We start from the raw sequence: 19,583 nt of genomic DNA on the forward strand, positions 1-19,583 counted from the left end.
CTGCTCTTGTTTAGCACTCTCTGCTCTCCACACCCCATCCCTCTGTAAACACTGCAATCACAGCTAATTTTAGTCCCCAGGGCTGTAATTCTCACATTAAATACAGTGTTTGTTCAGTCTGCGGTTTGCCTGCAAGCAGAGAAGGTGGTAGTTGGGAGTGTGAGGAGTCTCGACTGACCTCACAGTAATGGGCCTGTCCCACTTAGGCGATTTTTAGGCAACTACAGGCGACTGCAGCTAATTTTTCAACATGTTCAAAGATTTTCGGCAACAGTGGCGACAATTTTTGCTATCGTAGGTTGTTGTAGGTGTCGTAGGTGAATTCCATTAAAACTAGTCCCTGGCAGTCGCCTACAGAGTCGCCTAACTGGGACAGGATCTTAATGGAGAGAGAAAGCCCATTTGATGAAACCTTTCGCCTCTTCCTTCATTGACATGAAGGACTGGGTCGTGTTCCTGTGAACCGGTCATTACCGGCAGCATCACGGGCAAATAGACTCGGGCAACACACAAATATAATCACACATAAATTACACATCAAAAAAAGGACGCAAGATATTAATGCAAAAGCATATTTTCTAAAGAAAAAAAACAAGGAGGTGGTGTAAGAGGTGGTCTGTAGTATTCCAATCTCAAGGTAGGATTCAGCTTGTGTGTGGGAAGGAACTGCAGATGCTGGTTTACACTGGAGAAAGACACAAAATGCTGGAGTAACTCAGCGGGACAGGCAGTAGCTCTGGAGAATAGTAATAGGTGATGAGATTTGTGTTGGTTGTTTCAAGTGCCTGGTAGTTGTAGGAAAGTAACTGTTCCTGAAGCTGGTGGTGTCGGGCTTTAGGCTTTTGTACCTCCTGCCCGATGGAAGCGTTGGGTATAGCTTGGATGGTGGGAATCCTTGATGATAGGCGAGCCTTCTTGAGGCAGTGCCTGGGTGGCGATGCTTTCAATGGAGGGGAGGGCTGTGCCTGTGATGGACAGTCCCCCATTCTATGCAGTCTGGACACAGAGTGCTGGAGTAACTCAGCGGGTCAGGCAGCATCCGTGGAGAACATGGATAGGTGACGTTTCACAGAGTGCTGGAGTAACTCAGCGGGTCAGGCAGCATCTGTGGAGAACATGGATAGGTGGCGTTTCACAGGAGTGCGTAGTAACCCTTTTTGCAGCAGCGATTTATGGAGGAAGGAAATAGGCAACGCACAAAGGGCCGAAACCCCTTCTGGGTTTCGGCCCAAAACGCAAGGGCAGTTTTTCCAGAAGAAGGATCTCGGCCCAAAACGTCACCTATTTCCTGTTCGCTCCACAGATGCTGCCTGCACCCGCTGAGGGTCACTCAGCATCTGTGTGAAACGAACCTATGGATAGTTCTCGTTTCACAGAGTGCTGGAGAACTCAGCGGGTCAGGCAGCACTCTGTGGAGACGCCACCTATCCATATTTCCCAGAGTGCTGGAGTAACTCAGCGGGTCAGGCAGCATCTCTGGAGAACATAGATAGGTGACGGTTCAGATCGACACCCTTTTTCAGCCCGATGAAGGAGGGGAGAGGCAGCACAAAGCCGGGCAGAAAGTGCATGGAAATAGACAAGGGCAGTTTTTCCTAAAAAGGATCTCGACCAAAACGTCACCTATCCATATTCCCCACACATGCTGCCTGACCCGCTGAGTTACTCCAACACTCTGTGAAACGTCACCTATCCATGTTCTCCACAGATGCTGCCTGACCCGCTGAGTTACTCCAGCACTCTGTGTCCTTTAGTGTAATCCGGCTTCTGCTGCTCTTTGTTTCTATATTCTACTAGAGGGCCGGTGGACACGTTGGCTCCCGTTCCCCCAATGCAATATTCCACCAAACTGCGCATGCGCGGCTGCCGCATTCTAAACGTTGTGCCGTTAACGGCAGAAATTAAGTTAAAGTTAATAAGGTGAATAGAGGACCCATGGTGGGGTTTTTACAGTAGGGATAAACGTACCCGTGAAGCCTGTCGTGAGGCCAGGCAAGTACTCGCGGGAAAAAAAATGGCGATGTGAAAATCGGCAAATGCCCCAAATGCACGCGCGCATGGATACCGGGCCCACTGAGCACGCGTGGGGACACGGCGTCATTTCCTGCGTCACTGCCGCCATTTTCAACATGTGACACGGCTGACGGACATCCCCCAACGGCGCAGGCGCGGACGGCAAGTGGGGGCGCAGTTTTAAGCGAATTCAATGTAAATAACTTGAATATCATCGTGGGTGATCATTCAATGTGATCATGGGTGATCATTCAGAATCAGTACCCCGTTCCTGCTTTTCCCCTATATCCCTTGATTCCGTTAGCCCCAAGAGATAAATCTAACTCTCTCTTGAATACAGCAGAACACAACATCAGAATTAAATGGATCAAACAACATATGATCTACGGAAGAAACTATAGGTTACAGCCGACACATCAGGCTCGTGAACTCCTCACAACCTCAGCAACTAAACACTTTTACAGCCTCTCTGGTTTCACTGAGGACTTGGGTTTTGGCACTATTATTATTGTTATTAATTAGTTTGTGGGCCCGTAAAGCTGATGCAAGATAGAATCTCATTGTTCTATTCTTGGTACATTTGACCATAAATATGACTCTTGCCATGGCAACCTCCGGAATCTTGTAAGAATTGCTGAAGCAGGTTCTCCGATTCCCTGACTCCCTGGTGTGTGAGCACCAGTGGGATTAATTTTGCTTCTGGTGTGACAATAGATGTGATACAGAGACATGAAGGACCGTGAAAACAACCGACTCCCTCATAAGTGGAAGTTCGCATGCAACCCCTGGTGTACGGTACGGACTTTACTGAAGCTGCTATTTACACTATCTGGGCCCCGGCCAATTCTTCAGGAAATAACATCAACAGTTCAGGAGACAACTGCAAGTTGACTTCTGACCCCCAATCACACTGGGGACATTTATCACAGAAGCAGCTCAAGGTTGAAAGTGATTAAAGTGAAAGGATTGAACGATGTGGATGAATGTTTAAAATGTGAAAGCATCCTCTACTTCCGCAATGTTTCAAAATTGAACCGACATTTTCTTGAGGATTTCCTTCTTTATTTCATCCCAGTGGAGAGGTCTGAAATGTTGGGTGACACAGTGGTGCAGCGGTAGAGTAGAATATAATGTTACAACTGTAGAGAAAGTGGAAAAACAAATGCACAATGGCCGCTTTGAGGTGGATTGTAAGTTTGGGAAATTAATTCTGAGCAAGTTTGTAAGTTTGCAACCTCGCCAACAAAAGCTTTTCACTGTAAATCGGCACACGTGCGCTAACAAACTAAAAATAAAGTTTGGTTTAAGAATCTGATACCAGTGGGGAAAGTAGCTGTTCTTGAATCTGGTGGTGATGCGTTTCAGCTTTGGTATTTTCTGCCTGATGGGAGAAGGGAGAAGAGGGAATGACTGGGGAGGAATTGAATGGGAAGACGAGAATCTGGTCTGCAGCGACTGGGAGGTGAATATGGCGACTGTGGTTCCCACAAGTCAGGGAAAATATCACTTGGTGAAGCATCCGGATTTCTGAACGGAGGAAGAGCATTATATAAGCGTGAGTCATTTGAAAATGCAAGGCTGGGTGATGAACTGATCTCTGTTTATCATCTCACTCAACAGGCTGTGCCTCTGACAGAGCAACACTCACTATAGCAGTAGACAAGCAATGGACAATCAGTGGACATTCAGTGGACAATCAGTGGACAATCAGTGGACATTCAGTGGACATTCAGTGGACATTCAGTGGACATTCAGTGGACAATCAGTGGACAATCAGTGGACATTCAGTGGACAATCAGTGGACATTCAGTGGACATTCAGTGGACAATCAGTGGACATTCAGTGGACAATCAGTGGACAATCAGTGGACAATCAGTGGACATTCAGTGGACAATCAGTGGACATTCAGTGGGACATTCAGTGGACATTCAGTGGACATTCAGTGGACAATCAGTGGACATTCAGTGGACAATCAGTGGACATGGACATTCAGTGGACAAGCGGTGGACATTCAGTGGACATTCAGTGGACAATCAGTGGACATTCAGTGGACATTCAGTGGACATTCAGTGGACATTCAGTGGACATTCAGTGGACATTCAGTGGACAATCAGTGGACAATCAGTGGACAATCAGTGGACAATCAGTGGACAATCAGTGGACAATGGGACATTCAGTGGACATTCAGTGGACATTCAGTGGACATCGGTGGACAATCGGTGGACAATCGGTTGACAAGTGGTGGACAATCGGTGCATAATAGACAGATTGCTGGAGTAACTCAGTGGGACAGGCAGCATCAGCCATCAGGCTATTAATTGTGGCTGGCTTGGACAAAATCTGGCTCTGACAAAACCCTGATCATTAATAACCCATTATCTGTTATTTGCACTTCATCAGTTAATTTATTCATGTGTGTATATATTTATATAATGGTATATGGACACACTGATCTGTTTTGTAGTCAATGCCTACTGTGTTCTGTGTGTTGAAGCAAAACAAGAATTTCATTGTCCTATCAGGGACACATGACAATAAACTCACTTGAACTTGAACTTGAACATCTACGGAGAGAAGGAATGTGTGAAGTTTCGGAATGAAAAAGTATTTCGACCCGAATTGTTTCACATCCCTTCTCGCTAGAGATGCTGCCTGTCCCACCGAGTTACTCCAGTGATCTGTGTCTATCTTTGGTGTAAACCGGCATCTGCAGTTCCTTCCTACACAATCAGTGGGCAATCACCTCACCCAACATTCTGTGCCTCTGAGAGTGCAGCATTTCCCCAGTGTCAGACCCTTTGAGCTCAAGTCTCTGGAGCTGACCATCAACCCACAAATCATCTTTCTCAGAACCAGGAACGGAATGCCCTGAGTTACGGCTGAGGGGTGATAAGATAAACTTTAAAACAGGATGACGCCAACTCCTGCCACGGAATGAATGTGTGAGGCCATGATGAAGATACCTCCAGCAGCAAGAGTCGGAAAAACACTATTTATTTCCGCTAAACTCCGACTATGTTTAGATTGCGTTGCCGCCCATTTGGTGTCGAGAGGAAACATTCTGTGACCCCCTTCACAATTAAGGCCAAAGCTAAAATATTTCTGTTGCCACTTTGCACACATGTCCCAAGGGCTCGGACACTGCAGCTGTCTCCAACAGCTGGCAGTAAAATCACAGGAGTCAATGACATACTAATTCACCCAAAGGCAGTGAGCTCCTGCACTAAAATAGACACAAATACACAGCAGAGGTTTGATATCTCAACTTGCTCGCTGTTAATAAGTGTGTTCTACTTTAAGTGGACTCATTGGAAGAACCCATATCATCAATGAGTTCCCAACCAGTGGGTGGCACTGATTGTTTTTATTCATTGTTCCTCCCCTAAATCATTTATAGCTTCTTTGTTGTCCTTGTACACCGGTCACTGAAAGTTGGCGTGCAGGTACAGCAGGCAGTGAAGAAAGCTAATGGAATGTTGGCCTTCATATCAAGAGGATTTCAGTATAGGAGTAAAGAGGTTCTTCTGCAGTTGTATAGGGCTCTGGTGAGACCACATCTGGAGTATTGTGTACAGTTTTGGTCTCCTAATTTGAGGAAAGACATCCTTGTAATTGACGCAGTGCAGCGTAGATTGATCCCTGGGATGGCGGGACTGTCATATGAGGAAAGATTGAAAAGACTAGGCTTGTATTCACTGGAGTTTTGAACGATGAGGGGAAATCTTATAGAAACATATAAAATTATAAAAGGACTGGACAAGCTAGATGCAGGAAAAATTTTCCCAATGTTGGGTGAGTCCAGAACCAGGGGCCACAGTCTTAGAATAAAGGGGAGGCCATTTAAGACTGAGGTGATAAAAAACTTTTTCACCCAGAGAGTTGTGAATTTATGGAATTCCCTGCCACAGAGGGCAGTGGAGGCCAAGTCACTGGATGGATTTAAGAGAGAGTTAGATAGAGCTCTAGGGGCTAGTGGAGTCAAGGGATATGGGGAGAAAACAGGAGAATGGGGTTCAGAGGGAGAGATAGATCAGCCATGATTGAATGGCGGAGTAGACTTGATGGGCCGAATGGCCTAATTCTAATCCTATTACTTATGATCTGCCTTTCTAAAGTGGTTTTCAAAAACCCAAGGTTTCTTTGGAACAAAACTATATAACTTTATAGCAGAACAGTCTGTGGACCCTCTGGAGGAATCAAGACAATATCCCTATAATATGTTTGTATCCCTTTAGGATAACCCAAGCCAGTGAATTACTCTTCCAAGTACAACTATGGTGTAATGTTGAAAGTCCTGCAGCTAATGCATACATTGCAAATTCTCTCAAACTTCATAGTGTTCACCTTCACATTATCAGGTGAAGAAATGTTGATCAAGGGATGATTGGTGGCTGGGCTATGGATAGGATTCTCCTGCTCTTCTTCAGAGAGTCACCATGGGATATATTTGACATTCGGAGGAGTATTGACTGAGCCCCAGGGTTAACCAAGGCACTCCTCTTCCTCCCTCTCTTCACCACTGAAACATGGCTTGAGATGTTTGTGCCGATGTCTCTCTGACTGGGCCTGAACCTGCTACCTTGGGCATCAGGCACCTTCATGGCACCTGAAGCCCAAGGTTGCAGGTTCAAGCCTCGCCATGGGTCAGCCGGGCTCAGATTTGAACCGCTTATCCCAGACCAAGTCCATCAACGGAGACAGTTTCTATCTGAACTAGAAAGATCCTAAAAATAAAATAATCAAATGCCTTAAACATTCCATGGAACCAAAGCCTGGTTTATGTATTTCTCTTCATAATATTAGGCTGGCAGCCATGGCAACGATCAACGAGTTTGCTGTGTGGCCTCGGTTCCATTGGAATTAAAGCCAAAATAAGTTGGGGAAATTGCTGGCGTCTGCAGGTAATGTTGTACACGTTGGGATGTGGGTGATGGGAACTATCCGATGCTCTCCAGAGCTGTCTCTGTCTGAGCTTAAATGGCAATGATAATTTTGATCATTTAACTTAGTATAGTTTTGTTTCGTTTGGATCAGTTTAGGATACAGCGTGGAAACAGGCCCTTCGGCCCACCAGGTCCGCGCTGAGTCCGATCCCCGAACATTAGTACTATCCTACACAGTAGGGACAATTTTTACAGAAGCCAATTAATCTACAAACATGTACGTCTTTGGAGTGTGGGAGGAAACCGGACCACCCGGAGAAAACCCACGCGGTCACAACAAGAACGTACAAACTCCGTACAGACAGCACCCGAACATCAAACCCAGGTCCCTGGTGCTGTAAGGCAGCAGCTCTACCACTACTCCATTGTGTCTTTGTGTGTGTGTTTGCGGGTGCCTCACCATGTTATATGTGAGAAATATATTTAAAATTCAGAACCAGGGAATTCGGGGATGTGGCAGAGGGCAGAGCCACTGCCTCACAGCGCCAAAGACCTGGGTTCAATCCTGACTATGGGTGCTGTCGGTACGGAGTTGGTACAGTCTCCTTGTGACTGCGTGGGTCTGTGTGGAGTTTGTAATGCTCGCATGGAATTTCTCCGGGTGCTCCGATTTCCTTCCACATCACAAAGACGTGCGAGTTCATTGGCTTCTGTAAATTGTCCCCAGTGTGCAGGGAGTGGATGAGGAAGTGCGATAACACAACTAGTGTGAACGGGTGATTGATGGACTAGACTTGATGAGTCAGCATGTTGTTGCCATGATGTATCTTTCAATCAATTCAATCAATGGAGCCATTGAACATGGATACAGTCCCTCCGGGCCACTTGGGTCAACTCTTTGAAATGAAGTCTCATTTCCTCCCTTGCCATAAATAAATCTCACTATTTCCAATAAAGAAAGGCGGATTTCTTTATTCTGTGGAATTCTCTGCCTCGGAGGGCGGTGGAGGCAGGATCTCTGGATGCTTTCAAGAGAGAGCTAGATAGGGCTCTTAAAAATAGCGGAGTCAGGGGATATGGGGAGAAGGCAGGAACGGGGTACTGATTGGGGATGATCAGCCATGATCACATTGAATGGCGGTGCTGGCGCGATGGGCCGAATGGCCTACTCCTGCACCTATTGATTCACATTCATGTGTCTCTCCACACAGTATTCATAGAACATCGAGCTGCCCAAGTGAAATATGAGGACATTTTGGGGGACTGGTGAGACCACATCAGGAATAGAGTGCACAGTAGCAGTCTCCTCATTTAAGGTAAAGATGTTATTGCATTGGATGTGATCAGAGATGAGTTTCCTGACTACTACGTGGAGTTTAGAAAGTTGAGAGTGAAGAAAGACACGAATTACTGGAATAACTCAGCGGGTCAGGCAGCATCCTGCAGAGAAGGACCAGGTGATTTTTCCGCTCGAGACCCTTCTTTAGACTGTGGCCGATGAAGGGTCTTGACCCGAAACATCTCTTTTGGTGTAAACCAGCAGTTTCATCTTACACAAGTTGAGAGGGAATTTCATTCATACATAAAATCCAACAGGGTCTTCTTCTCAGGGTGTATGTGGGGAGAGATATCTTCTCTTGCAGGAGTCACTGTTTCAAAATCAGAGGTTGCCTGGCCATTCAAGACCAAGGAGCTGAGAGTGGAGAGACTTTGGAACTTTGTTTTTCAGGGGGTAGTGGATGCAGAGTTTTTTGAATATTTTTAAGACCGACGTAGGCAGTTCTTGGTAGGCAAGGAGGTGAAAAGTTTGCGTGGGTAGGCAGGTGATTAAGGTTGTAATCAGATTTGCCATGATCCTTACATAGCCACGTGACTTACTCCAGTTCCCAAGTCCCTGCTTCTATAGCCAAGTGGCACTTACTCCAGTTCCCAAGTTGTTACTCTGATGGCACCTTATAGAAACTCTAAAGGTTCATGCTCTCCTAATGGGAGATAGTGGAAAGGATAAGGGGGAAATCCTTTAAAACTGAAAGTTTTTTCACACGTTTTTCTCTACATCTCCCATGAGGGGCAATTGGCTATATGGGTTACTCTCAACCTTTTTAGATTTGCCACGCGGGCGGCAAGGTGGAGATGCCATGCCTTACAGCACCAGAGCCCCAGGTTCAATCCTGACTACAGGTACTGTCTGTACAGAGTTTGTACATTCTCCCTGCGACCGTGTGGGTTTTCTCCGGGTGCTCTGGTTTCCTCCCACACTCCAAAGACGTCAAGGTTTGTAGGTTTATTGGCTTCGGTAAAAATTGTAAATTGTCCCCAGTGTGTACGGGGATCGCTGGTCGGCACGGACTCGGTGGGCCAAACGGCCTGTTTCCACACTGTATCTCTAAACTAAACCAAATTAATCTTACAGTTATTTAGTAAGAATTCCATATTATTCCATTTAGCCGGGATGTCTTGTGCTCTGTGTTCACAGAGACATCGTCAGATCCTGGCCCTGTTAACTTAGACAAAGGAGGATGTGGTAACATTGTAAGTAAATGCTTATTGATCCAGAGACACAGGTTCAAATCTCTCATCAGCAGATGGGGAATTTTAATTCAGTTAATTAAATAAACCTGGAGTACAAAGCTATAATAATAATGGCAGTCTCGAAATGTACGGATTATCGTAAAATGCCATCTGGTTCACCGCCATTCTTCAGGGAAGTAAATCTCCCATCCTTGTTCATCCTAGAATGTGCGTGTGAGTGTCCAAGTGCCGTCAGGACAACCTTCGCACCAATGGTCCGCTCAAACTGTTCCAAATCACACCTCGCAGCAGTTCAAGGAAGTGGCTCACCATGGAACTCCTTGAGATAAGTCAGGGGCGGGCAGGAAAGGGTAACCTTCCCGCCAATGTCAGTACCCTGGACAGTAAATAGACGGAGTTCACAAGAATACGTTGGTACCCATGCAGTAATGTTTGGAATTTATTTCCAAGCAATTATATTTGGAATCAGCATCAGACAATACGCCAGCTAGGATTGGGCTACGGGTAAATGATACCAGCTTGTGAAGCCTTATTAGTATCGATCCAGCTGACCCTGTCTGTTCATCAAGATAAGGATTACACACGCAGGCTGCTCCTACAGATTACCGACAGACAGTCTGAAAGCTTACAGAATCGCTTCCTGTATAATACATAGAATGGTCTGAACTCTAATCACCTTAATGCATTGTGGAGACCCAGAAGCATCAATGGAACAGACAGATGAGAACACGCCATTCTCCCACTCCCAAAAGAAAACACTCAACTACAAGCATAAGGTGCAACAGTAATTTAAAAAATAAATGGTGCCAGGATCTGGTAACGGGGGGTGAAAAATATGGTTGGTATATCCCTTTCTGCGGAGTTTTTTTATATTAGAGCGATTATTTCTCTTGGTCTATTTCTTAACTTTCTTCTCTAACTCTCTCTCTAACGGGCTCTCTTTTCCCAACACTTTCCTGTACTATCACGACTCTTTCTCACTTTCCTTACTTCTTTTATTTCTCTCTTTCTTAAAGCTTAAAAAATGAAGGGGTACAACAAATGTAATACGATATATGTGGTGTGTATTACTGTAACTTATTGTACTTCTAATAAAAGTTAAATTAAAAAAATAAAGAGGAAATAAAGGAAAAAAAAACAAACCAAAAACCCACTCAATGTCTAACCACTTCCCATTGCCCATTCATTATCATCCTCGCTGCCTGAGGCATCACCTTGAGTCACGCAAAGTGGGCTGGGGAGATTTTGTCACCCCACCTGAATTCTACAAACAAATGCAGAGAGCAACAAGACTTTGGAGAATGGTGGGATATTATAGCCACGATATGATTTCTTGCAGAATACATCATAGAAAAAGAGGCTCAGCTCTACTGAGAGTCATTCTGTCAGTCCAATCTCCCCCCCCCCCCCTTTTAGATCCTCCCTTCCTGTATTCAGATCAATCTGAAGAAGGGTTTCGGCCCGAAACATCACCTATTTCCTTCGCTCCACAGATGATGCTGCACCCGCTGAGTTTCTCCAGCATTTTTGTGTACCTTCGATTTTCCAGCATCTGCAGTTCCTTCTTGAACAATCTGACTTGAAATGCCATCTGTCTATCCCTCCACAGATGCTGCCTGAACCATTGACATTTTGGCATCTTATGTCCAGACTCTTCCAATATGAAAGAGCACTTACGCACCACAGAATCTTACACGGCAGAGAGTGGGCCATTTGGCCTGTTCTTTCCATGCTAGCTCTTTGGGTTTTACGGCAACACTCCAGAAAACCTCGTGACCTTTATCAAATCTTTACCCAGCCCGTAAACTACACATGCTGAAACCCGTAAATATGACGGGAAGATATATTACATTTAAGTTTATGATTGTCACGCCTACTGAGGTACGGGGAAAAGCACGGCAATCCAAAGAGATTGGATAATACTCTACATCAAGCCAAACTCACATACAAATTAAAATAAAGAGAAAGATGGCTTGATATTTAGGTTACATTTGTTGTTAACGTAATCCTGATCCCTAAGTATCAATATCACTGTCATGTTTATCATTATTTTTATTTATCTGAAATTTTGATTTTATTTGATCTGAAAAATTAATTAAAAATTTTTAAAAGAAAGAAAATAAAGAGAAAGATACCGAGTGGTATACAGGTCCCCGCACTGTAGGACAACTATTTGAGTCATGTCCTTGTAACATTCTTCTGCCCATTTGTTTAGTGGAGATGTCAGCCACATAAAACAAATAGGAATGCTGAGTTTAAGAACAAACCTTTGATGAATGTATTCATCTACGGACTAATTTTCAGTGACAGCTTCTAGACATACCATGTGAATTATTGAAAGCATCCTGAGTGAAGCAATTAAGATTTCTCAAGAGCCACTGAAGGAACAGTGGATGAGTTAGCATCAGTTATCATCGATTCTGGCCCAGATAAAGTTGCTGAACAGGACACAAGAGGAAGCCAGGAAGACAGGATCCTATATCATCAGTTGTTCAAAGACTCCTTCCTGGCTTCCAGCTTTGTTGTAGGAGGTGAACTGGAGATGTTTTCCCCACAGAGGGCGGTGGGTGTATAGAACGAGCTGCAGGACGAGGTAGTTGAGGCAGGTACAATAACAATCTTTAAAATACATTGAGACAGATGCATGGATAGGAACGGTTTAGAGAGACGTGGGCCGTACAGGAGCAAATACACAACCAGCTTGGATGGGGCACCTTGGTCAGCCTGAACGTGCTGATTGAAGGGCCTGATTCTGTGGGGGAAGGGGTGGGAGAGAAGGACTGGAGGCAGGAAAAGACCAGGACAAATTTCTACGTTTGACGAGAGATTGGCTGAGCATACCAGGCAGAAATTGAAGACTCAAGAAACTGCGGATGCTGGAATCTTGAGCAAAGCACAAAGCGATGGAAAAACTCGGCAGGTCAGGCAGCGTCTGAGAAGAGAAATAATTTGCCCATTCCCTCCACAGATGCTGCTTAACCCACTCAATTCCTCTAGCACTTTCCTTTCTGCTCAAGGGAACAAGCTATTGTGTTGATAGATAAAAGTGGGCGAGATAGAAATTGGACGCAGATCCCCACCGTCGAAGTGATCTGCGGGAAAAGGCAGCCAGCATCATCAGAGATCCACACCACCCTGGCCATGCTCTCAACTCACTCCTGCCATCGGTAAGAAGGTACAGGAGCCTGAAAACCATGACACCCAGGTTCAAGAACAGCTTCTTCCCAACAACCATCAGGCTCTTAGAAACATAGAAATTAGGTGCAGGAGTAGGCCATTCGGCCCTTCGAGTCTGCACCGCCATTCAATATGATCATGGCTGATCATCCAACTCAGTATCCCGTACCTGCCTTCTCTCCATACCCTCTGATCCCCTTAGCCACAAGGGCCACATCTAACTCCCTCTTAAATATAGCCAATGAACTGGCATCGACTACCCTCTGTGGCAGAGAGTTCCAGAGATTCACCACTCTCTGTGTGAAAAAAGTTCTTCTCATCTCGGTTTTAAAGGATTTCCCCCTTATCCTTAAGCTGTGACCCCTTGTCCTGGACTTCCCTAACATCGGGAGCAATCTTCCTGCATCTAGCCTGTCCAACCCCTTAAGATTTAAGGCTCTTGAACACAACGCAACACAAACCTCAACTACAGATTATCTTTGATTACACAAAGATCTTTTGGCTTTATACCACCACTATTGGGGTTATTCATCTTTGTATTTTTGCTTATTTTATATTTTCTGCATTCATTGTGCTTTCAGGCCTTTTATGCTTCTACAAGAAAGAATTTAATAGTTAATACAAATGACAATTAAACACTTGACAGTGGTGTTCTGGTTAAATTACTGGCCTGGACAATTAATCTTGAAACCAAATCCCACCGGACTAGCTAATGATACTTAAATTCAGTCAGTTGAATTAGCTGTGTTTGGCACGAGTGTTTTAAAATCTGATGCATTTCAGCAAAGGATAATGGCCAGTCCCTTGTCCCTGTCCCTGTCTGACCAATCTTTGTTTCCAGTCTCGGCAATGTGGCTGATTCTTAACTGAAATACCCTTGCAATGAAGAATGTACAATAGTTCCGTTTAGTTTATTGTCACGTGTAATGAGGTACAGTGAAAAGCTTCTGTTGCGTGCTAACCAGTCGGCAGCAAGACAATACATGATTACAATCGAGCTGTTTACAGTGTATAGATACATGATAGGGGAATAACATGGACAGGCGACATTTCAGGTCTAGACCCTCCTTCATGGGTCCGAAGAAGGATTCTGATCCGAATCTTCACCTCTTCACATTCTCCTGACCTGAGTTCATCATAATCATAATAGTAATAGTAATTTATGAGCCAAGTATGTTTTGCAACATATGAGGAATTTACTCCAACACTTTGAGTCTTTTTAATGTAAACCAGCATCTGCAGTTCTTTGAGTCTGCATGTAAATGATGACCACGTATTTTAGACAATAGACAATAGGTGCAGGAGTAGGCCATTCGGCCCTTCAGTAAAGTGGGGGCCGCATACAAATGGCAGGCTTGCTCTCTCTCCATTTTCAGGGTGTACTTTCTGCAAAACCACAAGCCTGTGATGCCGGCCATCCCCAGGGATGCATTCACTGGAATACTAGAGCTCTGGCAGAGTTCCCATTAGCTATATTCAGTTAACCCCTTCCCTGGAAAACACTCATTGAAATCGCCAGGGTACAAGAGATAGATGCACAGAAACAGACCCTTCACTTTGTGCAGGAAGGAACTGCAGATGCTGGTTTAAATCGAAGGTAGACACAAAATGCTGGAGTAACTCAGCAGGACAGGCAGCATCTCTGGAGAGACGGAATGGGTGACGTTTCAGGTCGAAACCCTTCCTCAGTGTCTGATGTTTGTTTCACAATAACAAACATTACAGTTCGAAGGTCTGTCTGAAAAGTTTTCACAAAGGCAATATCTAAAATGTCTCTTCGATGGTCTAAATTGAGCAAACATTCATTTAGTTAGAGAATCCATTATCTATTCTACGCCATATCCTGAGCAGGCAGTCAGTGTGAACACATCAAAATTAATCTTCAAAAGACAAAGTCAAAGGAATCATGTACTGGGCTATAACACCAATCCGAGCACCCTTACAGGTATTCAGGACAAAGCAAAGACCTCCCTGAGGAAGATGGTTTGTGCAACACAGGTTCGATCCTGACTACGGGTGCTGTCTGTACGGAGTTCGCACGTTCTCCCTGTGACCGCGTAGGTTTTCTCCGGGTGCTCCGGTTTCCTCCCACAATCCAAAGAGGTACCTGCCAGAGCCAACTCCCAGGTGGGAGGGGTGAAGGTGAGGGGGAATAGATTTAATAGGAACTTGAGGGGCAAACTTTTTACATAAAGGGTGATAGGTACGTGGAACGAACTGCCAGAGGAGGTAGTTGAGGCAGTACTATCGCCATGTTTAAGAAAATATTTGGACAGGTCCATGGATAGGACAGAGGGATACAGACCAAATACAGTCAGGTCATGGGACATGTTGGTCGGTGTAGACTAGTTGGGCTGAAGGGCCTGTCTCCATGCTTTATGGCTCCATGTTCTCCATGACTCTGTGCCAAGTCTCAGAGGAAGGAATGAAGCAACCTTTCATGAACATTGATTGAAGACTGAGTGCTTGCCAAGAGACAAGGAACCACCTTACTCTTCTTTAACCAGAGACATTCCAATAGGCAACAATGCAGCTCTCCACCAGTGCTGCACTAATGTGCTGCCATCTCTGCAGTGGGGCTGACATCCTTGGATTCGTCGAGGACCAGAAATGAACAAAAGCTGACATTCCCCCATAGACCACAATATAACAACCTATCCATTAAAAACACATCATCCACTCGACAAACACAGATTTATACATGACCCAGATACATCAAGATAAAATACTGCAAACTTGTCCTTTCTTGACTGCATCATTTTACATGTCACAACCAAAGTATGTGAGAATAATTTCATCGTGCAATCAGAACGAGTTAAGCATATCGCAATCCCAATAAACTCACTAGTAACTTCTTTAAATGTCTCACCCTCTGACTCTGGAAGTTTAGTAATTGAAGCAATATTGAAGACATTGGACACCAAAATCTTCCAGCTCTCTCAGGGTTTGGCACAGTACATCCATCAGGCTTGCCATGGGGAATAGAGTGGAAATATAATCCAAAGGTTGAGTACAAGACGGCATTCATACCAAGGCCAACAGAAGTATCAGTGCAGAGCACAGGGAGAGTTTCCACAAGTCACCACTGATGCTGTAAAATGGCCATTTATCATACGGATGGTGTACGGCTGCGAAATAAAGTCGTTGAGACAGGTACAATAACAATATTTAAAGGATATTTGGTCGGGTACATGGAAAAGAACGGTCTGGATGGTTAAGGGCCAAACGTTGGCAACTGGGTGTAATATGGATGGAGCATCTTGGTCAGCAAACTGGTCCAAAGGTGTCAGATTTTCTGACAAATCAATGCTACACGGCCCCAGTCTGTACCTCGGGTGCCTCTAATGCCCCTGTCCCACTTAGGAAACCTGAACGGAAACCTCTGGAGACTTTGCGCCCCACCCAAGGTTTCCGTGCGGTTCCCGGGAGGTTTTTGTCAGTCTCCCTACCTGCTTCCACTACCTGTAACCTCCAGCAACCACCTGCAACCTCCGGGAACCGCACGGGAACCTTGGGTGGGGCACAAAGTCTCCAAAGGTTTCCGTTCAGGTTTCCTAAGTGGGACAGGGGCATTACTCCATGCGTTCTGGCAGCTCGACACTCAAGCCTTTAACATTAACCAGGCAATGGAGCACTCCTCAATAGACCTACCAATATTAGGATGTTTCAGGAGCCGGCAGATTCTTGCTTCGCGTTCCAGCTTCTGATGATCTGCAGGTTAAAAAAACAGATGAAAAAAATGTATTAAAGGCAGCTGGTAATGAATACAATTATATACAATTATTTTATGGAGAAATGATCGCGTTGCAAGTGCGTTATCATTGAAATTCAACAGTGAAAATAGATGATGGAGGCTTCAGGGTCATCCTGCAAATTGCCCAAATTGGAAAGACTTTGACAAATATTACTGTCACTGCATGGTCATTGTTCATCGGTTCAAAATCTGTCTGAACATTAAATTTGCTGCACTCGAGCTGCTTTCAAAGTGTTCAGAGGCCAATAAATGTGATGTTCAGGCAATGTTTGCAGAGATTATCCTAATGGATTCGTACAGCTGCTCCTCGACCTGCGATGGGGTCACGTTCCCATAAACCCATCTTAAAAACGAAAATATCGCAAGTGGGAAACGCTTTTAATACGTTGCGATCACGTGGCCCGAAGTGAAGTCAGGCTCGCTGCCGTTGCCCGATCGTAAAATGTCGAAATATCGCAAGTCGAAGCATTGTAGATCGGGGAGCACCTGTAGTCCACAGGTTATGAATTCAAATGCTCGTAGTAACAATGAATTAGAGCATACAACAGCACAGCACAGCACACATCCCTTCAGCCCACAATGTCGTGCTCAACATGATCTCCTCTTACTGCACGATCCATATCCCCCCATCTCTTAGTTCAATCTTATTATTTTTTTAAGTGAGCATCATCAGTGCAGGACTGTTAGGGTGGCACGGTGGCGCAGCGGTAGATTGACAGATCATGGGTTCAATCCTGACTACGGGTGCTGTCTATGCGGAGTTTGCACGTTCTCCCCGCGACCTGCGTGGATTTTCTCTGGGTGCTCCTGTTTCCTCCCACATCCCAAAGACGTGCGGGTTTGTAGGTTAATTGGCTTTTGTAAATTGTCCCTAGTGTGTAGCGTAGAGCTAGTGTAGGCGTGGTCGTTGGTTGGCAAAGACTTGGGGGCTTAACTGCCCGCTTCCACACTGAATCTTTCAACTAAAGTAAACTGAAGAATGCCACGTAAAACCCACTCGATATACTTCAAGAAAGCAACCAGCCTCCTCTAACCGATGCACAATCCAATCTCGCACAAGATTTATTTATCACTGTTTCCTGAGAATGAGGACTGGCATTTATTGTTGATCTCCTTGCACTGAGCACTGTGCTTCAGAGTACATCACTATTAAACTGCCCCTGAAAATTGCCATGTTACTCGTACAGTTCAAGGGCAATTGTGAATGGGCTTTAAATGTCACGAGAAATAATTCCCAACTTGATTTAAATGTAAATGATGGTACAGCATCTTCTCAAACGTCATTCTATTCGTGCTTGGTTCAAGCTCCTGTCTGTTCGACAATAGGAGCAGATATCAACAACAATTTCAATCCTTCTCTCACATTGAATGTGGTGAAAACATCTCAATCAAGAGCAAGGAGGAAGTGCGGTGGAGTGTATGCTCCAATTAGCATCAATGGTTGAGAGCTTCATGTGCCTTGACATAAATATTACCCGAATCGTCACCCATTCCCTTTCTGCAGCGATGCTGCCTGTCCTGTTGAGTTACTCCAGCGTTTTGTGTCGACTACCAACAATCTGTCCAGGACAAACTACATTAAGGATTCGGCCATTAAAAAAAAGCACAGCACTCGCACGCCTCAACTTCCTCAAGAGGGCTAATGAAATCCACCAACACTTACCAACTTCTACATGTGGTCTGTAGAAGGCATCCTCCCAGGCCACATAACAGCTCGGTTTGGGTACACCTCCGCTCAAGACTGCAAGGAGTTGCAGAGAATTGTGAATATAGTCTTTACTCAGAGAGTGGTAGCGGTGTGGAATGAGCTTCCAGTGGAAGTGGTGGAGGCAGGTTCATTGGTATCATTTAAAAATAAATTGGATAGGCATATGGATGAGAAGGGAATAGAGGGTTATGGTATGAGTGCAGGCAGGTGGGACTAAGGGGAAAAAAAAGTTGTTCGGCACGGGCTTGTAGGGCCGAGATGGCCTGTTTCCATGCTGACCATGATGTCCCATCTAAACCATTTGCACTTTGTGTTTTTTGTGTACACCAGCATCTGTGGTTCCTTGTTTCTCCTTTTCACTGTAGAGTTTCCTGTTGGTTTCTGAGCCACATGCTCAATGCCCAGTACAGCAGCAGCTCCAGGCCTGAAATTGGAGGGAGGCTTCACGAGCAAGGCTACTAGGAAGGAGCTAAGGAGGAATTTCTTTAGTCAGAGGGCGGTGAATCTGTGGAATTCTTTGCCACAGAAGGCTGTGGAGGCCATGTCAGTGGATATATTTAAGGCAGAGATAGGTAGATTCCAGGAGTTGATGTGGAGGACCAAAATGCCACCGGCTACGGGAGTCAAGATCGTCCCGTCAATGGAGGGCTCAAGGAAGGGAAGAGATTTGAACTTTTGTTATGCCTTCCATCACAGTGAGGAATGTGGAGGACTCACTGTGGTGGATGTTTATGTTAACTTGTATTTTGTGTGTTCCGTTGCTTTTTACTTGCATGACTGGCTTGGCAAATGAAATTCCTCGTATGTTGCAAAACATACTTAGCTAATAAAGTATTATTGTGATTGATTGTGATTGATTAGTGCGGGTGTCTGAGGTTATGGGGAGAAGGCAGGAGAATGGCGTTAGGAGGGAGAGATAGATCAGCCATGATTGAATGGCGGAGTAGACTTGATGGGCCGAATGGCCTAATTCCACTCCGATCAATTATGACAAGGCTGGTCAAAGGCCAGTGTAGCATCTGTGATGTTCTGCCTGATGATTGTGGATGATCAGCCATGATCACATTGAATGGCGGTGCTGGGCGGTGAATTCGAAGGGCCGAATGGCCTACTCCTGCACGTATTGTCTATTGTCTATTGAAGCTGCAACCACTCACTGGGACCACAATGTAGGCCATCAGTTTGGGTAACGGGATACCAGGGAATGTAACGCCTAGCAGTCAGCTGCAACGACTGTGGTGAAACTTCCGTCCCTTGTGGCAAGTTCCTCAAAAGCACCTGTTAATATGTGTAATATTTTCCAGATATAAACTCCAGGTTTAGGATGACCCACGGGCTAAATATATATTCCTTTGCCGGGATTGGAATGGTTTGGTAATAAACACTTTGCAGGGGCATTTGTCAGGGACCGCTATTGGAATCAAGCTGCCTGGGTCCTCAATCACAGCAAGTATCGTTCAAGCATTCTCTCCTCTATTTCCCCTGCACCCACTTTGCTCACAAACCACACTTTCAT

At 45.1% G+C, this 19,583-nt stretch overlaps 1 protein-coding gene across 3 annotated transcripts in view; it reads right to left on the reverse strand.

Annotated features, from left to right (window-relative positions):
- camk2g2 (calcium/calmodulin-dependent protein kinase (CaM kinase) II gamma 2) overlaps positions 1–19,583 on the reverse strand; it is a 230,400-nt gene that overhangs the window by 121,229 nt on the left and 89,588 nt on the right. For all 3 annotated transcript variants that reach the window (XM_055661632.1, XM_055661631.1, XM_055661630.1), the window contains exon 3: positions 16,257–16,316. In XM_055661632.1, coding sequence (XP_055517607.1) covers positions 16,257–16,316 — 60 coding nt within the window. The remainder of the gene's footprint in view (positions 1–16,256; positions 16,317–19,583) is intronic.

Source organism: Leucoraja erinacea, chromosome 34 (genome assembly GCF_028641065.1).
Source record: "Leucoraja erinacea ecotype New England chromosome 34, Leri_hhj_1, whole genome shotgun sequence".
NCBI classification, from domain to species: Eukaryota; Metazoa; Chordata; class Chondrichthyes; order Rajiformes; family Rajidae; genus Leucoraja; species Leucoraja erinaceus.